The 13711-nt window shown below is 35.5% G+C and overlaps 2 protein-coding genes across 2 annotated transcripts; one reads left to right on the top strand and one right to left on the bottom strand.

Annotated features, from left to right (window-relative positions):
• The first annotated feature begins 776 nt into the window (after window positions 1-776).
• Window positions 777-4240, top strand: grtp1b (growth hormone regulated TBC protein 1b). Its single transcript, XM_079820781.1, has 8 exons — window positions 777-893; window positions 1217-1368; window positions 1454-1612; window positions 1716-1840; window positions 2109-2205; window positions 2840-3012; window positions 3118-3303; window positions 3407-4240. The coding sequence occupies exons 1-8, from the start codon at window positions 838-840 to the stop codon at window positions 3509-3511; spliced, it is 1053 nt and encodes a 350-aa protein (XP_079676907.1). The 5' UTR covers window positions 777-837; the 3' UTR covers window positions 3512-4240.
• Window positions 3871-10899, bottom strand: lamp1b (lysosomal associated membrane protein 1b). The gene is made up of 6 exons (XM_079820782.1): window positions 10577-10899; window positions 9688-9890; window positions 9177-9299; window positions 8926-8992; window positions 8672-8836; window positions 3871-5589 (listed from the first exon to the last, which is right to left on the bottom strand). The coding sequence occupies exons 1-6, from the start codon at window positions 10635-10637 to the stop codon at window positions 5450-5452; spliced, it is 759 nt and encodes a 252-aa protein (XP_079676908.1). The 5' UTR covers window positions 10638-10899; the 3' UTR covers window positions 3871-5449.
• Between the last annotated feature and the right edge of the window lie 2812 nt (window positions 10900-13711).

Here is a 13711-nt window from a genome sequence, read left to right as displayed (position 1 = left end):
ATTTGTATTTTTTATTTTAATAATACAAATAAAAACAAAATTGAATTAATTAATTGTACGAAGTGAAGGAATCAGGGTATGTTTTTTTGTTTGTTTTTTTCTTGTTTTTTACAACAAATTTGAATAGGACTTTTGAAAACTCCATTCCTTTCTAAATATTATACAGAGAGACGTTATTTAAGAAAAAATATGGATTAAATACTTTGCCAAAATAATAATATTTTAAACACAAAAGGAGATTTATTAAAACGTTTTAAATGCTTTGTGTGGGTTATTTGTATGCAGTTCCATTGGTTACTGACAAACAAAGTGTGTGCAGTTATATTATATTATATTATATTATATTATATTATATTATATTATATTATTAATTATATTATATTATATTATATTATATTATATTATTATATTATATTATATTATATTATATTATATTATATTATATTATATTATATTATATTATATTATATTATATTATATTATATTATATTAAAACTAACATAACAATGTCTCTAACAGGGTTGGTCTTTTTAATTTTAAATTTTTTAAACCTACCAACCAATCAACTGCTGGTCGATCAGCAGTCAGACGATTAAATGCAAAGATTATTTAGAACACAAGTTCCAATATTAATCATTAAAATATAAATATATAAATCATTAAAATTATTTAAAATGGTCTAGCCCTCGAGTTAAATTTTTCAATTGCACGCTATAAACCAAACGGGTAAAACGCTATAAAAAATTAACCTGTGCATATGACAGGTTTCCATTGGGGAGGAGTTTATGTAAACAGCTCGTTTCTAGCGTCCGCTGCAAGAGAAGCGCTAAACTCTACATGGAGAATCATTTTAATGATCAAAGCAGGGAATGTTCTGCCAGTTCAGACAAGAGGTATGAAAGTAACTTTATTTTCCTATGATTAAGTGATATAGGGCTTACTTATAACATTCGCTTTGTTATTGAAAGTCGCCACGAGATGTGGTCCAAAACACCTGTGCGTCAGGTGATGTTTGCGTCAATGTTATTTATATTAGAAACTAAGAAACACTTAAAAAAAAAAAAAGTAAAATAACCATTAAAGAAAATGCAATTTACAGAAAATAATACGGAACTTATAACTTCATTGTTTTATGGCTTTTATTTTTATTTAAGTTTCTGTTATTCTTCTTTCAAAGTATTCCCTATGTAAATCAAGTCTTTAAATGTGTCTGTAGGGTAGACCAATATGGATTTGAGAGATCAGAGGATTTAAACTACGAATCCAATGAGGAGCTAATGTCTGAGTATTTAGCTGTTGCCACTAGAAGGTCAAAGAAGTGGTCTAAACTTTTGCAGGGCACTGTGAAAGTGGAGAAGAATCTGAAAGGTGGGCATTTATATTTTATTTTATTTTAATATTTATTTTTACTTTATACGAAAAATATTTGTGAAGCTGTCATTGGGGTTTGCAGTGAAGCGATATGTGAGGAAGGGGGTCCCGTGTGAACATCGCACTCAGATCTGGATGGCAGCTAGTGGAGCCCAGGACCAGTTGGAGAGGAATCCTGGGTACTATCATTCTCTGTTAAAGGCTGAGCATGACCCTAAAATAGAGGAGATCATACATGCCGGCAAGTTACTTCACATGAAACCATATTTTATTTTAAAGTTTTATTCTAATTCAATCATGAATAGAGATTGAACATGTCATATTGGAAATAAAATTCTCCCCAGATATGCACAGAACCTTCCCTGACAACATTCAGTTCCGTGACTCCTCCCAACCATGTTTACAAAAAGCTCTGTTTAATGTACTCCTGGGTTATGGACACCACAATAAGGATGTTGGTTACTGTCAGGTACTACTGTCATACACATGCCCTTTTACACATATGGCCACTCAAGTGTCACTTGAATCCAGGATGTATTGAACTTCCTACAGATGAATATCTAAACTATTGTTGTGTAAGGATACTAGTGAATAGTCAATTATAACAAGTGAGGAAGTAAGACACTGTTGTAATTTTTGCGTTGTTTGCCCTGTCAATATTATGACTGAACCTGTTGTACCCGTCTGCATTCAAACCAGTAGGCTCTACTGAAATGTATCCATTGTTGCCTTTTTAGGGAATGAACTTTATTGCTGGATACCTCCTCCTCATCACCAAAGATGAGGAGAAGTCATTCTGGTTAATGGATGCTTTACTTGGGAGGATCTTACCAGGTCTGTCACTTTAACCCACTATTGTATACAATTTAACCAGGACTTCTTCAAAACATCATGAATAGGTTAATCCTTACATTAATCAAAATTTAATAACTTGTTCCACCTTTGAAACAACTTTCTTTTTCACGTAGACCTTGTGTGGGGGACAATAGTGTTTTATATAAAATAACCGATTTAGGCTATTGTTGTATGTAATTTAACCCACAATCTTGCCATTAATTAAAGGGATAGTTCACCCAATAATGAAAATTCTGTCCCTCATGTCGTTCTAAACCTGTATGACTTTGTTTCTCCTATTTTGAGAAATAGCTCAGTTTTTTTTCATCCATACAGTTGAAGTCATAGTCATCAAAACTGTTTGGTTACCAACATTCTTCAAAATATCTTGTGTTCCATAGAAGAAAGTACATTTTTGTTGAATTGTGAATTATCCCTTTAACACCATAGATTAACATTGGTTAAAATGAACGTCAATGTAATGAATTCTCTGCAAAGTTGTTAATAGTTTTAATAGTGCTCAAATCACCCTGACACATACATATGGACATCTGAATATTCTGTTTAACTCGTAAATACTCATAATTCCGTTCTGTATCATGTTCCATATAAATTTTTTTTATTTTTAATTTAGATTATTACACACCAACTATGCTGGGGCTTAAAATGGATCACGAGGTGCTTGGGGAGCTTGTCAGGATGAAGAATCCTGCTGTCTGGCAGGCCATGAATCGGCACAACGTAATGTGGACATTAGTGGTCTCCCGCTGGTTCATCTGCCTATACGTTGATATTCTTCCTGTAGAGGTGAGGACGATAGTCAAAGGTTGTTCTTGGTGAAAAGAGGTCAATGTTTTATGTTTTTGATGCCAATATTGAATGTAATGATCGGTAACGGTGTGCTTCTCTCAGACAGTGCTGAGAATATGGGACTGCCTTTTCTACGAGGGATCCAAGATCCTGTTCCGTGTGGCTTTGACGCTGATCGGTCACCATCAGAACCTCATCTCACAGGCACAGAGTCTCCCAGAAATCTGTGAACGCTTCAAACAGATCACTCACGGGGAGTATGTAGAAGACTGCCATACATTCATGCAGGTACATTCTGTGGATGCTATTTATTCACAAACTATAATGCTTACATATCTCTTTATAATGATAATGATGTTCTGAAGGATGTTTATTTCTCCTCTAATGTTAGAAAATCTTTATGGAACCAGGAGGCCTCTCCACGGCAACAATCACTAAACTCAGGAAGATGTGTAGAAATCGCATTTCTTCTGCCAAAAACCCTCCTTCACACTAAATGGCGAACATGGAAATAAAGTTCTGACTGCATGCGCGATATATTATTTACTCTGTGGGGGAAAAAATATTTTATGTCAATAATTAATTATATGAAAGTTTAAGAAAAAAGTGTAGAGGGATACACACCGTTCAAAAGTTTAGGGTGCATAAATGTTTTGATGTTTTTGAAAGAAGTGCCTAATGCTCACAAGGCTGAATATCTTTGATTAAAAATACTGTAATATTGTGCAATATTACAATTTAAAATATTTGAATGTTTATAGATGTAATGTATTGAACTTTCAGCAGCCATTACTCCAGTGAGTCCAGTCTTTAGTGTCACATGATCCTTCAGAAATCACTTTAATATGCTGATTTGGTAAAAAGCAAAAACATTTATTATTTTGTTGAAAACCATTGCTGCTTACCATTTTCCAGGATTCTTTCATTCTAAGTTAAGGATTCTAAGTTCAAAAGAACAGCATTTATTTGAAAAAGAAATCTTTTGTAACATTGTACATTTCATTAATGCCATTTCTATTAATTTATGCATCCTTGTTGAATAAATGTGGAAGCTTTTTTGATGGGGAGTAAATTACAGAATTCTTTTTTTTAGCGATCGATCCCTTTAACTGGAATACATGGTTTTTGCCTATTGCTTTGTTGTGTCACTATAACCTGTTTTCTGTTCAGATTCACTGTTCATGAAATGCAATGTTTAACTAATAGATATTTAGGAGGCAAACTCGTCTTGTCTTTTATTTTTCATTTTATTTAGAAACTTAGAATCGCATTCCCTTAAAACAACATGAACTTCATAGCAATCAAGGCAACACTTCAATATCCACAACAACACCATTTATGCAGTCATTCCATATGAAGGCCCATCAGAAAGGAGAGAGATTCAGCCGACATATGATAAAGCATGTTTCTCTCAGTGCACTCGAGTTTGTAACAGTTAACCATTTACCTAGGTCTATAATAGTCTAAACCTACTTCAAGTTATTCAGAACCTCCTGTGTTAGTGTCAATTGTACCCTTTGTCCATCCAGTAGTGCAAAACCATGATATTTTCCTCACTCTAGTCGAATTTCCCTTTAAACACTTCTGAATGAGTGCAAATACAATGCTATATGGATGCAGGCAGGCTATATAGTTTTGATATGTAGTATGAGGGGGAAACTGAGCTATTTAGTGTTATTGAAGGGTGTTCTACTCTAGAAAGTGTATATTCCATTTAACATCAGTTTACAGTCACAAAGCAGATTTGGAGAGATGTGGGCTAGACGTGAATTTTTTCTTCATTAAAACATAGTACCAAATTAACATCTGACTCAAAACTGTTATGCAGCGCTTTGTTGACAACAAGAAGTGTTTTTTCTCCAATCTGGTGAATCTTGTCTTTTACAGTGTTTAACACCAAATGTTAACTTTCAGCTGAAAAATAAATAAAGCTAGTCAGGATCAAGATCAGAAAGTAGTGTTAAATATGTAGTCCCTTTCAGACTGAGCATGTAACAGTAACAACATTATCAGCTCCCCTTAATCCTCCTATTTATATAAATAAACTCATGACATTAAATGTAAGAATATGAGGCACCAAACCGTTTGTATGTTTTCCAAGACCCAGATTAAGAATAAATGACAACAAACAACAGAGATTCTTCTAGGTAAGCATAATCTGGTTCCTGGAAACAATACCTTAGCATGACCTAGACACCTTTGTTTTTTTTGTCTCGTACCCTTATGTATGCATTAATTACACTGAATTTAACATAATCCAACAAAAAGTCCAGGAAACGCAGATCCACCTGAGCACAGTGGCAGCGTGCGACACCAGCAGAGGGCAGTGCAGGTTAAAAACTAGGCAGATGCAGTTGTAGTGTTGTTGAGTCCAAATTAGAGCAGAAATCGGTGGTGTCGACACATCCTGGCTTAAAGATTACAGGAGGAGGGTTTAGATGGTCTGGTAGCCTGCATGACTTCTGTTCCTGCCAATAAGGTAGGCCAGGATCACTATGAGCACTAGAACAGCCAAGGCAGCACCCACAATGATGGGAATCAACATGTCGTCCTCATCTAACTCACACTCCTCAGCTAGAACAGAGACAGAGCGAGAGGAGGGATGGGAGAGAGTGGCAAAAGAAAAATTAGAAACAGTTAAGGAAAACAACCTATTCAGTTAATCATATCAGTATTTCAGGATCTAAATTAATATTAATCAATGTATGTACCTACACAAAGACAGCATTTTTTATATAATGTTGATTATCATAGAAAATAGTTTCGAAAGAAAACATGTATGCATATATATGTTTAAGCAAAAATCGGTGTAAAAATTTAGAAATATGTAGAATCGTAGAAAATGGTGCAAAAAAGGCAAAACATGAAGCTTATCTTTTTGTTCGATTTTCAAAAAAAATCGGAATTTGTTTTTATATTTTTCAATTCCTTTAATTTTTGTTAAAGTGTGTAATATAGCTGTTTTTGAATGTAAACGGTGCAAAGTGCACGACAAATAACTGTATTGTCTCCTAAATAGGGTTGTGCCGATATCATCGTCCATCGTGATGGCTGACCGACATCACGATGGAGCGCGACCATCGTGATGCCACGCCCCCGTTGCGAGTGCGACACACACTAATCCTCTTCTATAGTAGTTAAACTAAAAACTTAGCAGGAATTGCTCTGTAAATCAAATTGAGAATGTAACTAATGCATATAGCCTATGCTATTTTAAATACTGTAGTCTATGCCAGATATAGCCTATATAGCCTACATTTTGAAATCATTTGAGGCTGAAACATCCATATGCATGCGTGTTTATTTTAGCACTTCCGTCAGTGAAACTACACAGCCTATAAAACATTTAAACGATTTTCAGTAAATAATCGTTACCTCAAGAATATAAGAAAATTAAATATTAGTTAGAAAAATATTTTATTCATACTATTTCCCTGCAAAGATGCGTCATTTACCTCTCTGCGCTTTGAGAGGAATGTGGGACATAAGCTGGAAAGACACCTTTTCGAATATCTTCATCTTCATGTGTTCTCCTGATGTTGCAAGGCAACACTTGTTGTAAAAGTTCTGAAGAGCGGATTTGATCTTCCACAAGGGCAAGACATTTAGGCAATGTTTGATTATTCACTGCCAGAGAAAACGAAACTAAAATCACAGCGGCGTGTGTGTGTGTGTGAAATAGACCGCTATTCTTGACGCGCCTAACCAAGTTTAATAACTAGAACAAACTGTGTTAAATAAAGTTTGAAGTAAAAAGGTATTCGTCCTACAGTGCTTTTTATACTTTACCACAGTAAAGGATGTGAATAGTTAATAGACTTAATTATAAGCAAACGAAAGGAAGAAACGATTATAATCCCTTGCGAAAATGGCGACGTGAGTGAAGATTTAGGAAAAGAAACGAGATGTCCATGTCCATTGGGATAAAATGGACTGGGCCTATTGTTAAATTCACGGAAAATCGAGTGACCAGATCCAGATTGCAAAGCAGAATGAAAAAGTGCTATCTGACCATTATTTCCTTTCTAGGCTAAAAGCTTTGTGCTTCACTCCTGTGGTAGTTGCAACAGCATTCACATACAAAACACTGGGTTAGTAAAATAACGAAATTATTTTTTTTAAGAGTAGAAAATAGTATTTATGTAAAGAGATATATTTAAAAAAAAAAAGAGCTCAACTCTTAAGTGGAAGGAACCTATTTTTTTCCCCTCACGTGCAACCTAGCGGATGATTCATTATTTGGGTTAGTAAAAATAACGAAATGATAGTTTTAAGTAGAAAATAGTATTTATGTAAAGAGATATAGTATATTATCTACCTATTTACATAATTACACCCCCCCCCCCCCCAAACGACGATATCATCGACCATCACGATGTTTTACTGTAAACATCGTCAACTGCCAATTTAGGGGACATCGCCCAACCCTACTCCTAAAAGAAAGAATCAATTCTGAAATGCCGAAAGGAGTCATCAACAATTCCAGTCTCACTTCAATAACATATAGACATAGGTTTGTAACAATTTTGCATAATAGCAGCCTATGGTTTTCATTGGCTGCCCATGAACGTATTTTTTTACCTGTCCTCAAACACTGTATTTGTATCTAAGAAGCAACAAGTTGTAGCAACATGTCTTGTTCTGTGCTGCGAATCCACTTTGCATGCACTTCCAAAGGATGAGGACTCGTGTTGGAAATGATACGGTAGCTGAAATTAGAGACCTGCACTCCCGCGGAACTCATGACACCCAACGCAATAGAGTGCGGCGTGGGACTAAATTTGATGGCCAAGTGTGGGTGCGGGCGGTAAGGTGTGTGTGCAGGTTGCGGGAGAATAAAACGATTTGCGGGACTCCCGCAAAATAGAAATGTCTAAAATTAAAACATCTACAAACAAATAAATTGTTATTAGGCCATCTATTGTGGTTAGGCCATTTATTGCACAAAAGCAACAAGAGTAGGTGAGTAGGTAACATATTTTTGTGGGAGCGGTATATTTTTGTCTCTAGCTGAAATTCAGATATGGTAATGGCTGTTTTGTTTCTGACACACACTGTAAGCAGTAGACCAATCACAACAGACTGGGCTATCTGACCAATCAGAGCAGAGGAAGCTCTAGGAAAAGAGGGGTTTAGAGAGACTGAACCGGGCCGTTTCAGACACTGTGAGAAAAGAGCTGATGCTGCAATGTATATTATGAGAAAATGAAAGCTTTTTTGACCTTGGATGCATGTAACCATACTTTAGGAGACCTCCAAAACAAAATTAGGAACCTTTAAAATACCATAAGCGCACTTTAAAATTTCTGTAATTTTGTTGTGCGTTATAGTTATTATTTTAATACATCAGGTTAAACTAAATGAAAAAAGTGCTAAAATTATACAAGTTTTTTATATTTTATTTTATTTCCGGTAACAGAAATGGTTTTAGTTTTAGTTAACTATAAAAATCCTGGATGGGACTACCGTTCTTAGCGGATAAACGACTCAGTACACTTGTGTGGACATTGTGAAAAGTTACTGGCTTTATCAGCTTCACAATGTTATGACAACTAAGATTTTTATGTTGCCGATTCGGTGTTGAACCCGGAACATTCCTTGAAGAATGAAAAGGACAAAACTGAGAAAGGGTAAGACAGAGAAAGAAAAAAAATACCTGTTCCAAAATCTCCATTGACGCCAAAAGGTTGCACTTGGAGCTGGAAAGTGTTGAGAGAGAAGTCCTGTGTAACGTTCAAGATTTTCTCCTTCTGACACATGTAAGAGTGGCCCAGTGTTCCCACCATGTAGTTCAGACTGGTGTTACTGACAACAAGGGGCTCTAGGCAACAACAAAAAGTACATATTTTCAGAGAACTTGACTAAAAACTACAACTTCTATCGTACATGAGCTATTTAAAACTGACTTACCAGCCATATCAGGCAATGCAGCTGACAGCTCCAAACCACTAAGATGATATTTGTTTGATGTAGAATTCTGAAAAGCAATGAAATATATTCCATATGTGATGATGACATCAGTATGGTCTGGGTAATTTGAGGGTGGGGGGCGGGGGTCGATAACTGTTTTTTGGAGTCTGCCGATTTCCTTCGGAATCTGAATCGGCCATGAAAAATCATAATTAGAGCATACCTAGACATAATAGGACTTCAAAACTTACTAAAGAGAAGCTGAAAGTCAGAGTTATCTTGTCCTCAGTTAGTTTCAGAGTCGCAAAGTCTGGGGTGCAGGATCCAGAGAATTTAATCAGGTTTGGATGCAGGTTCAAGACCTCCTGGACAGTCTGAAAAGCAAAGTGTGTTTACATTTAGATTACATTTAGAAATGAGGACTAAACCTTCATTACTCTGAATTAATTGCATACATATCCCTTTATCCCAACAAATACCTTTATTAACATAACAACGAGGATTTTTAATAACAGCAGTATATAATGGTATTTGTCATAGAAATAAAGCACACAGATGTCCTTTCTCTATGTGCCATTTTAGGTGCCAGTAATAAGCTGGAAACTTAAAGGAATGGTACAACCAAAAATGAAAATTCTGTGATTATCTACTCGCACTCATGTCATTTAAAATATTTTTGTTACCCACCAAGCAGAAAAGAGGCAGAATATTTCAAGCTACTTTTGTCCCATGAAAGTGAAAGTTATATGTGCCATGTAGTACCTTGCCATGAGAGCTTGAAATAAAGCTTATGTTGAGTTGCAGGCCCATTCGTGCCAAGAGACAAGTGTCAGTGGCGTTGGTGACATTGTAGCTGCCCCGCTCAGGAGGGCCGGGGGTTGCAGGAGAGACCGGAGGAGAGCTGGTTTCAGGGGCGACCACAGTGGGTGATACATCAGTGGTAAAAGTCTGTTGTATAGTTAGAGCTGCAATGAAAACGGATGAGTTCTAGCATTAGTTGGGGTTAAAGGTGTACTCAGTAAGGCTTTGTTATACTTTATTAATTCCAATAGTATAAGAGGTTTTTAGAATGTATACTGACACTTATTGGCCTGTGTGCAAGATGTTTGTTTACTAACTGCTGCTGCTTCACACCAAACCTGTTTTTTTGTTGTTGTTTTTTTACATTATTATTACATTATCATCATTTTTACTGGTATATTCATTTGACGACAACATGCCGTTCACTGATATAAATAATCTTTTTTTATACAAAAATGTAATTGGCAAAAAGTATCTTGGCCCACCTTTAAAAGTGTAGAAGCAGGTAGCAACGTCAAATACATGAAGGTAGTGATTTTCAGTAACGAAAATTATTAATAATTTTACAAGTCATGTCTGTTAACAAGTAAAAAAAACATATAAGTAATTCTCAGCTTTCCTTACGTTAACGTTACTTAGGCCAAGGCTTGGTATGTATTGGCAGGAATAAACATTATTATTTAAAGGGAAACAAAGATTTTAAATTTAAGATAAACCCCACACAGCGTCCTTTATAAATACATGGGCTTGTTTATTCTGATTAATTAATAAATTGCTTGAAAATTTAATCAAAATATAACCAGACCAAAGTCCTACTGCCCAAAATACACTACATTAAAATCAAACTTACCTAACAGCAGGCTAAAAATTGCCCCGGCGGGCATGTTTTGTTTGCGGATGATGGGGATCATGTTTCTTGCCAAAGTAAATCAAAACACACTCGATACAAAAACAGAGGATAACAGACTGTGCAATCTGCGTTTTCAAACGGGCTCTTCAGATAATTCTCGTTATGGCGCAGACGTATACGGTCGGTTTGAGCTTTCCTCTGTGCCTAATCTACATCTGATAAACGCAGTAGGTCAGATTTGTTTAGTTTCTCGTAACCGCAGTAGGAAACGCCACCGTCATGTCATGTGAGCGACTGCTACAATCACGCAACAGCCGCAACGCGCATGCGCATGTTTTTCTTGTTTTTATTTTAATTTAATTTATGTCTTGTTTTTGAACAAAAAGAAGACAAATATTGCTTCGAAAAATACTGATAATAAATAAACTAAATAATAAAATGAATTTTATTATAGCCTACACATTTGCTATCCTATCACGCACGACACGATTTGTCACATTTTATAGATATTAAATGTGTAGTCAGTGAGTCATAAAATAATTTACTTGAAGCATTTCGTATGATTGAATAACTGCAATGGGCAATAGAAAACTACTGCAAAAGAGAAACTGTTTTTTGCATTTTATTTTGACATGGTATAAAATCGGGCATGGTCATGTTGATAATAATGAACAAATTAGTTATTGCTTATTGTATGTTTCCCGTGGTTATGCCATTAAGGTGTATTTAAAAATCGTGAAATATGGTGGAAAAAATAGATGCTATGCTACATAGATTTAACAGCACGCACAGGCCTACCTAAATGAATGATGTAAAGAGCAATGGAATGAGGATGCATGTGACTGAAGTGTCACATTACAGAGACAATTTACAAGGAGGCTAAAGATTTTAGGACCATTCCAGAATGCCATCACAGAAGTGTGATGCCTGATCTGTTGCCCTTTTACTTGCAAATTGCAATGGTATACAAAAAGAGCCTGATATGATATTCTGATTAAATGAATCTAACTCTGGAAAAGAAAAGAAAAAACATATAGGCCCTACAGTTCATTGAATCATGTTGTAATGTCACCAGAATTCCCGGTGTTCCCGGGTTTTTTTTAAAAAAACATTTTATATTATTGCCTTTACTAAAGTGATAATTTTCGAATTCAGCATTCAATAAAATTATTATTATTAATAATAAAAATAAATCATGAATCTGTTAGTCTTGACCTTACTGGCAAGGCTACGATTCGACTTTATGCCTCAGCCAAACGCGAGCAGCACCCGATGATGGAGAGAAAGCGACCAAGTCGAGCAGAGAAGGAAAGGGCAAAGAAAAAGAAAGCACTCCAAAAAGAAGCTGCGAGACGTTGCAAAATTACTGACCTGTTCAGTGCTTCTAGTGCAGGTCAGTTTCATCTGTAAATAGGCCTACTTTTTTTCTTTAAATTAAATTAGTAGGCCTATTGAACTGCTAGCGAATGCTAGTGGTAGCGCCCCTATTACTGTCGTTACTTAAAGTACTGTATGCTAAAGAAAATGTATATTATTTTGCGTAAAGTTACATTAGTAATTTAGCAGACAAATATTCACATGTATATGGTAGGTAACTGAGCAGGGAGACAGGAGCGTTAGTGCAGACATCAACAAAAAATAAGGCAATAACATTTTATTAGGATTTTTCTAAATAGATACTGTCATAATGTAGTTTATTATTGAATACATAACACTTAACAATAAGGTTTTTTTAGTTAACATTAGTTAATGCATTAGTTGTTAATGCAATCTTTGTTAACGTTAGTTAATAAAAATACAGCTGTTCATGGTTTGTTCATGTTAGTTCACAGTGCATTAACTAATGTTAACAAGATTTGAATAATGCATTAGTAAATGTTGAAATTAACATTAACAAAGATAAATAAATGCTTTATTAGTGCAGTTCATTATTAGTTCAAAGTGTTACAGAATACATTTTGACATTTAGACTATATAGAAAATGATGGGTGCGTCTCAATCAGCTCCCTAGTTCAGTAGTCAGCCCACGGACTGATTCCCTGATCAGTGCCCTGACTACTGAACTAGGGAGCTGATTGAGACACACCCTATGTCTGCCCATTGAGGTGTAAAACTTTTCCCCCCTTTTTTTTAATCAAATGAAGGTGGAGATAATCAACCTAGCACTAGATGTGGTGCAGTGATCACACATCAGATTCAGCCAGGCATGGAGTAGAAGCAAAATAAGAAACATTTTTTGTTGTTGTTAAATATTGTATGCAATATAGTGTTGCTAAATGTTTTATATTTAATTCAATTTTAACATAAAAACAACATTTTGTCTTAAATATGATACTTAGATTTTTACTAAAATAGTTGTAGATTCTGGGCAAACAAATTACAATAAGGTGGTTGATTTGCACCAAGGTGGAGACAGATCTGTTTGTAACATGAGGCTAGAAAAAGTGACAGGTGAAGAAGAGACAGGTACGAGAAAAATACACACACGTTTTACATGTGGTGCTGGTACATTACAGGTGCTGGTCATATAATTAGAATATCATCAATACGTTGATTTATTTCACTAATTCCATTCAAAAAGTGAAACTTGTATATTATATTCATTCATTACACACAGACTGATATATTTCAAATGTTTATTTATTTTATTTTTTATTTTGATCATTATAACTGACAACTAAGGAAAATCCCAAATTCAGTATCTCAGAAAATTAGAATATTACTTAAGACCAATACAAAGAAAGCATTTTTTGGAAATCTTGGCCAACTTAAACGTATAAACATGAAAAGTTTGAGCATGTACAGCACTCAATACTTAGTTGGGGCTCCTTTTGCCTGAATTACTGCAGCAATGTGGCGTGGCATGGAGTCGATCAGTCTGTGGCACTGCTCAGGTGTTATGAGAGCCCAGGTTGCTCTGATAGTGGCCTTCAGCTCTTCTGCATTGTTGGGTCTGGCATATCGCATCTTCCTCTTCACAATACCCCATAGATTTTCTATGGGTTTAAGGTCAGGAGAGTTTGCTGGCAAATTAAGAACAGGGATACCATGGTCCTTAAACCAGGTACTGGTGGCTTTGGCACTGTGTGCAGGTGCCAAGTCCTGTTCGAAAATGACATCTGCATCTCCATAAAG

This window comes from Gobio gobio, assembly GCF_949357685.1.
Source record: "Gobio gobio genome assembly, chromosome: 7".
NCBI lineage: Eukaryota > Metazoa > Chordata > Actinopteri > Cypriniformes > Gobionidae > Gobio > Gobio gobio.
The sequence above is the reverse complement of the archived record's forward strand: the minus strand, read 5'-3'. Positions and strand labels throughout refer to the sequence as shown.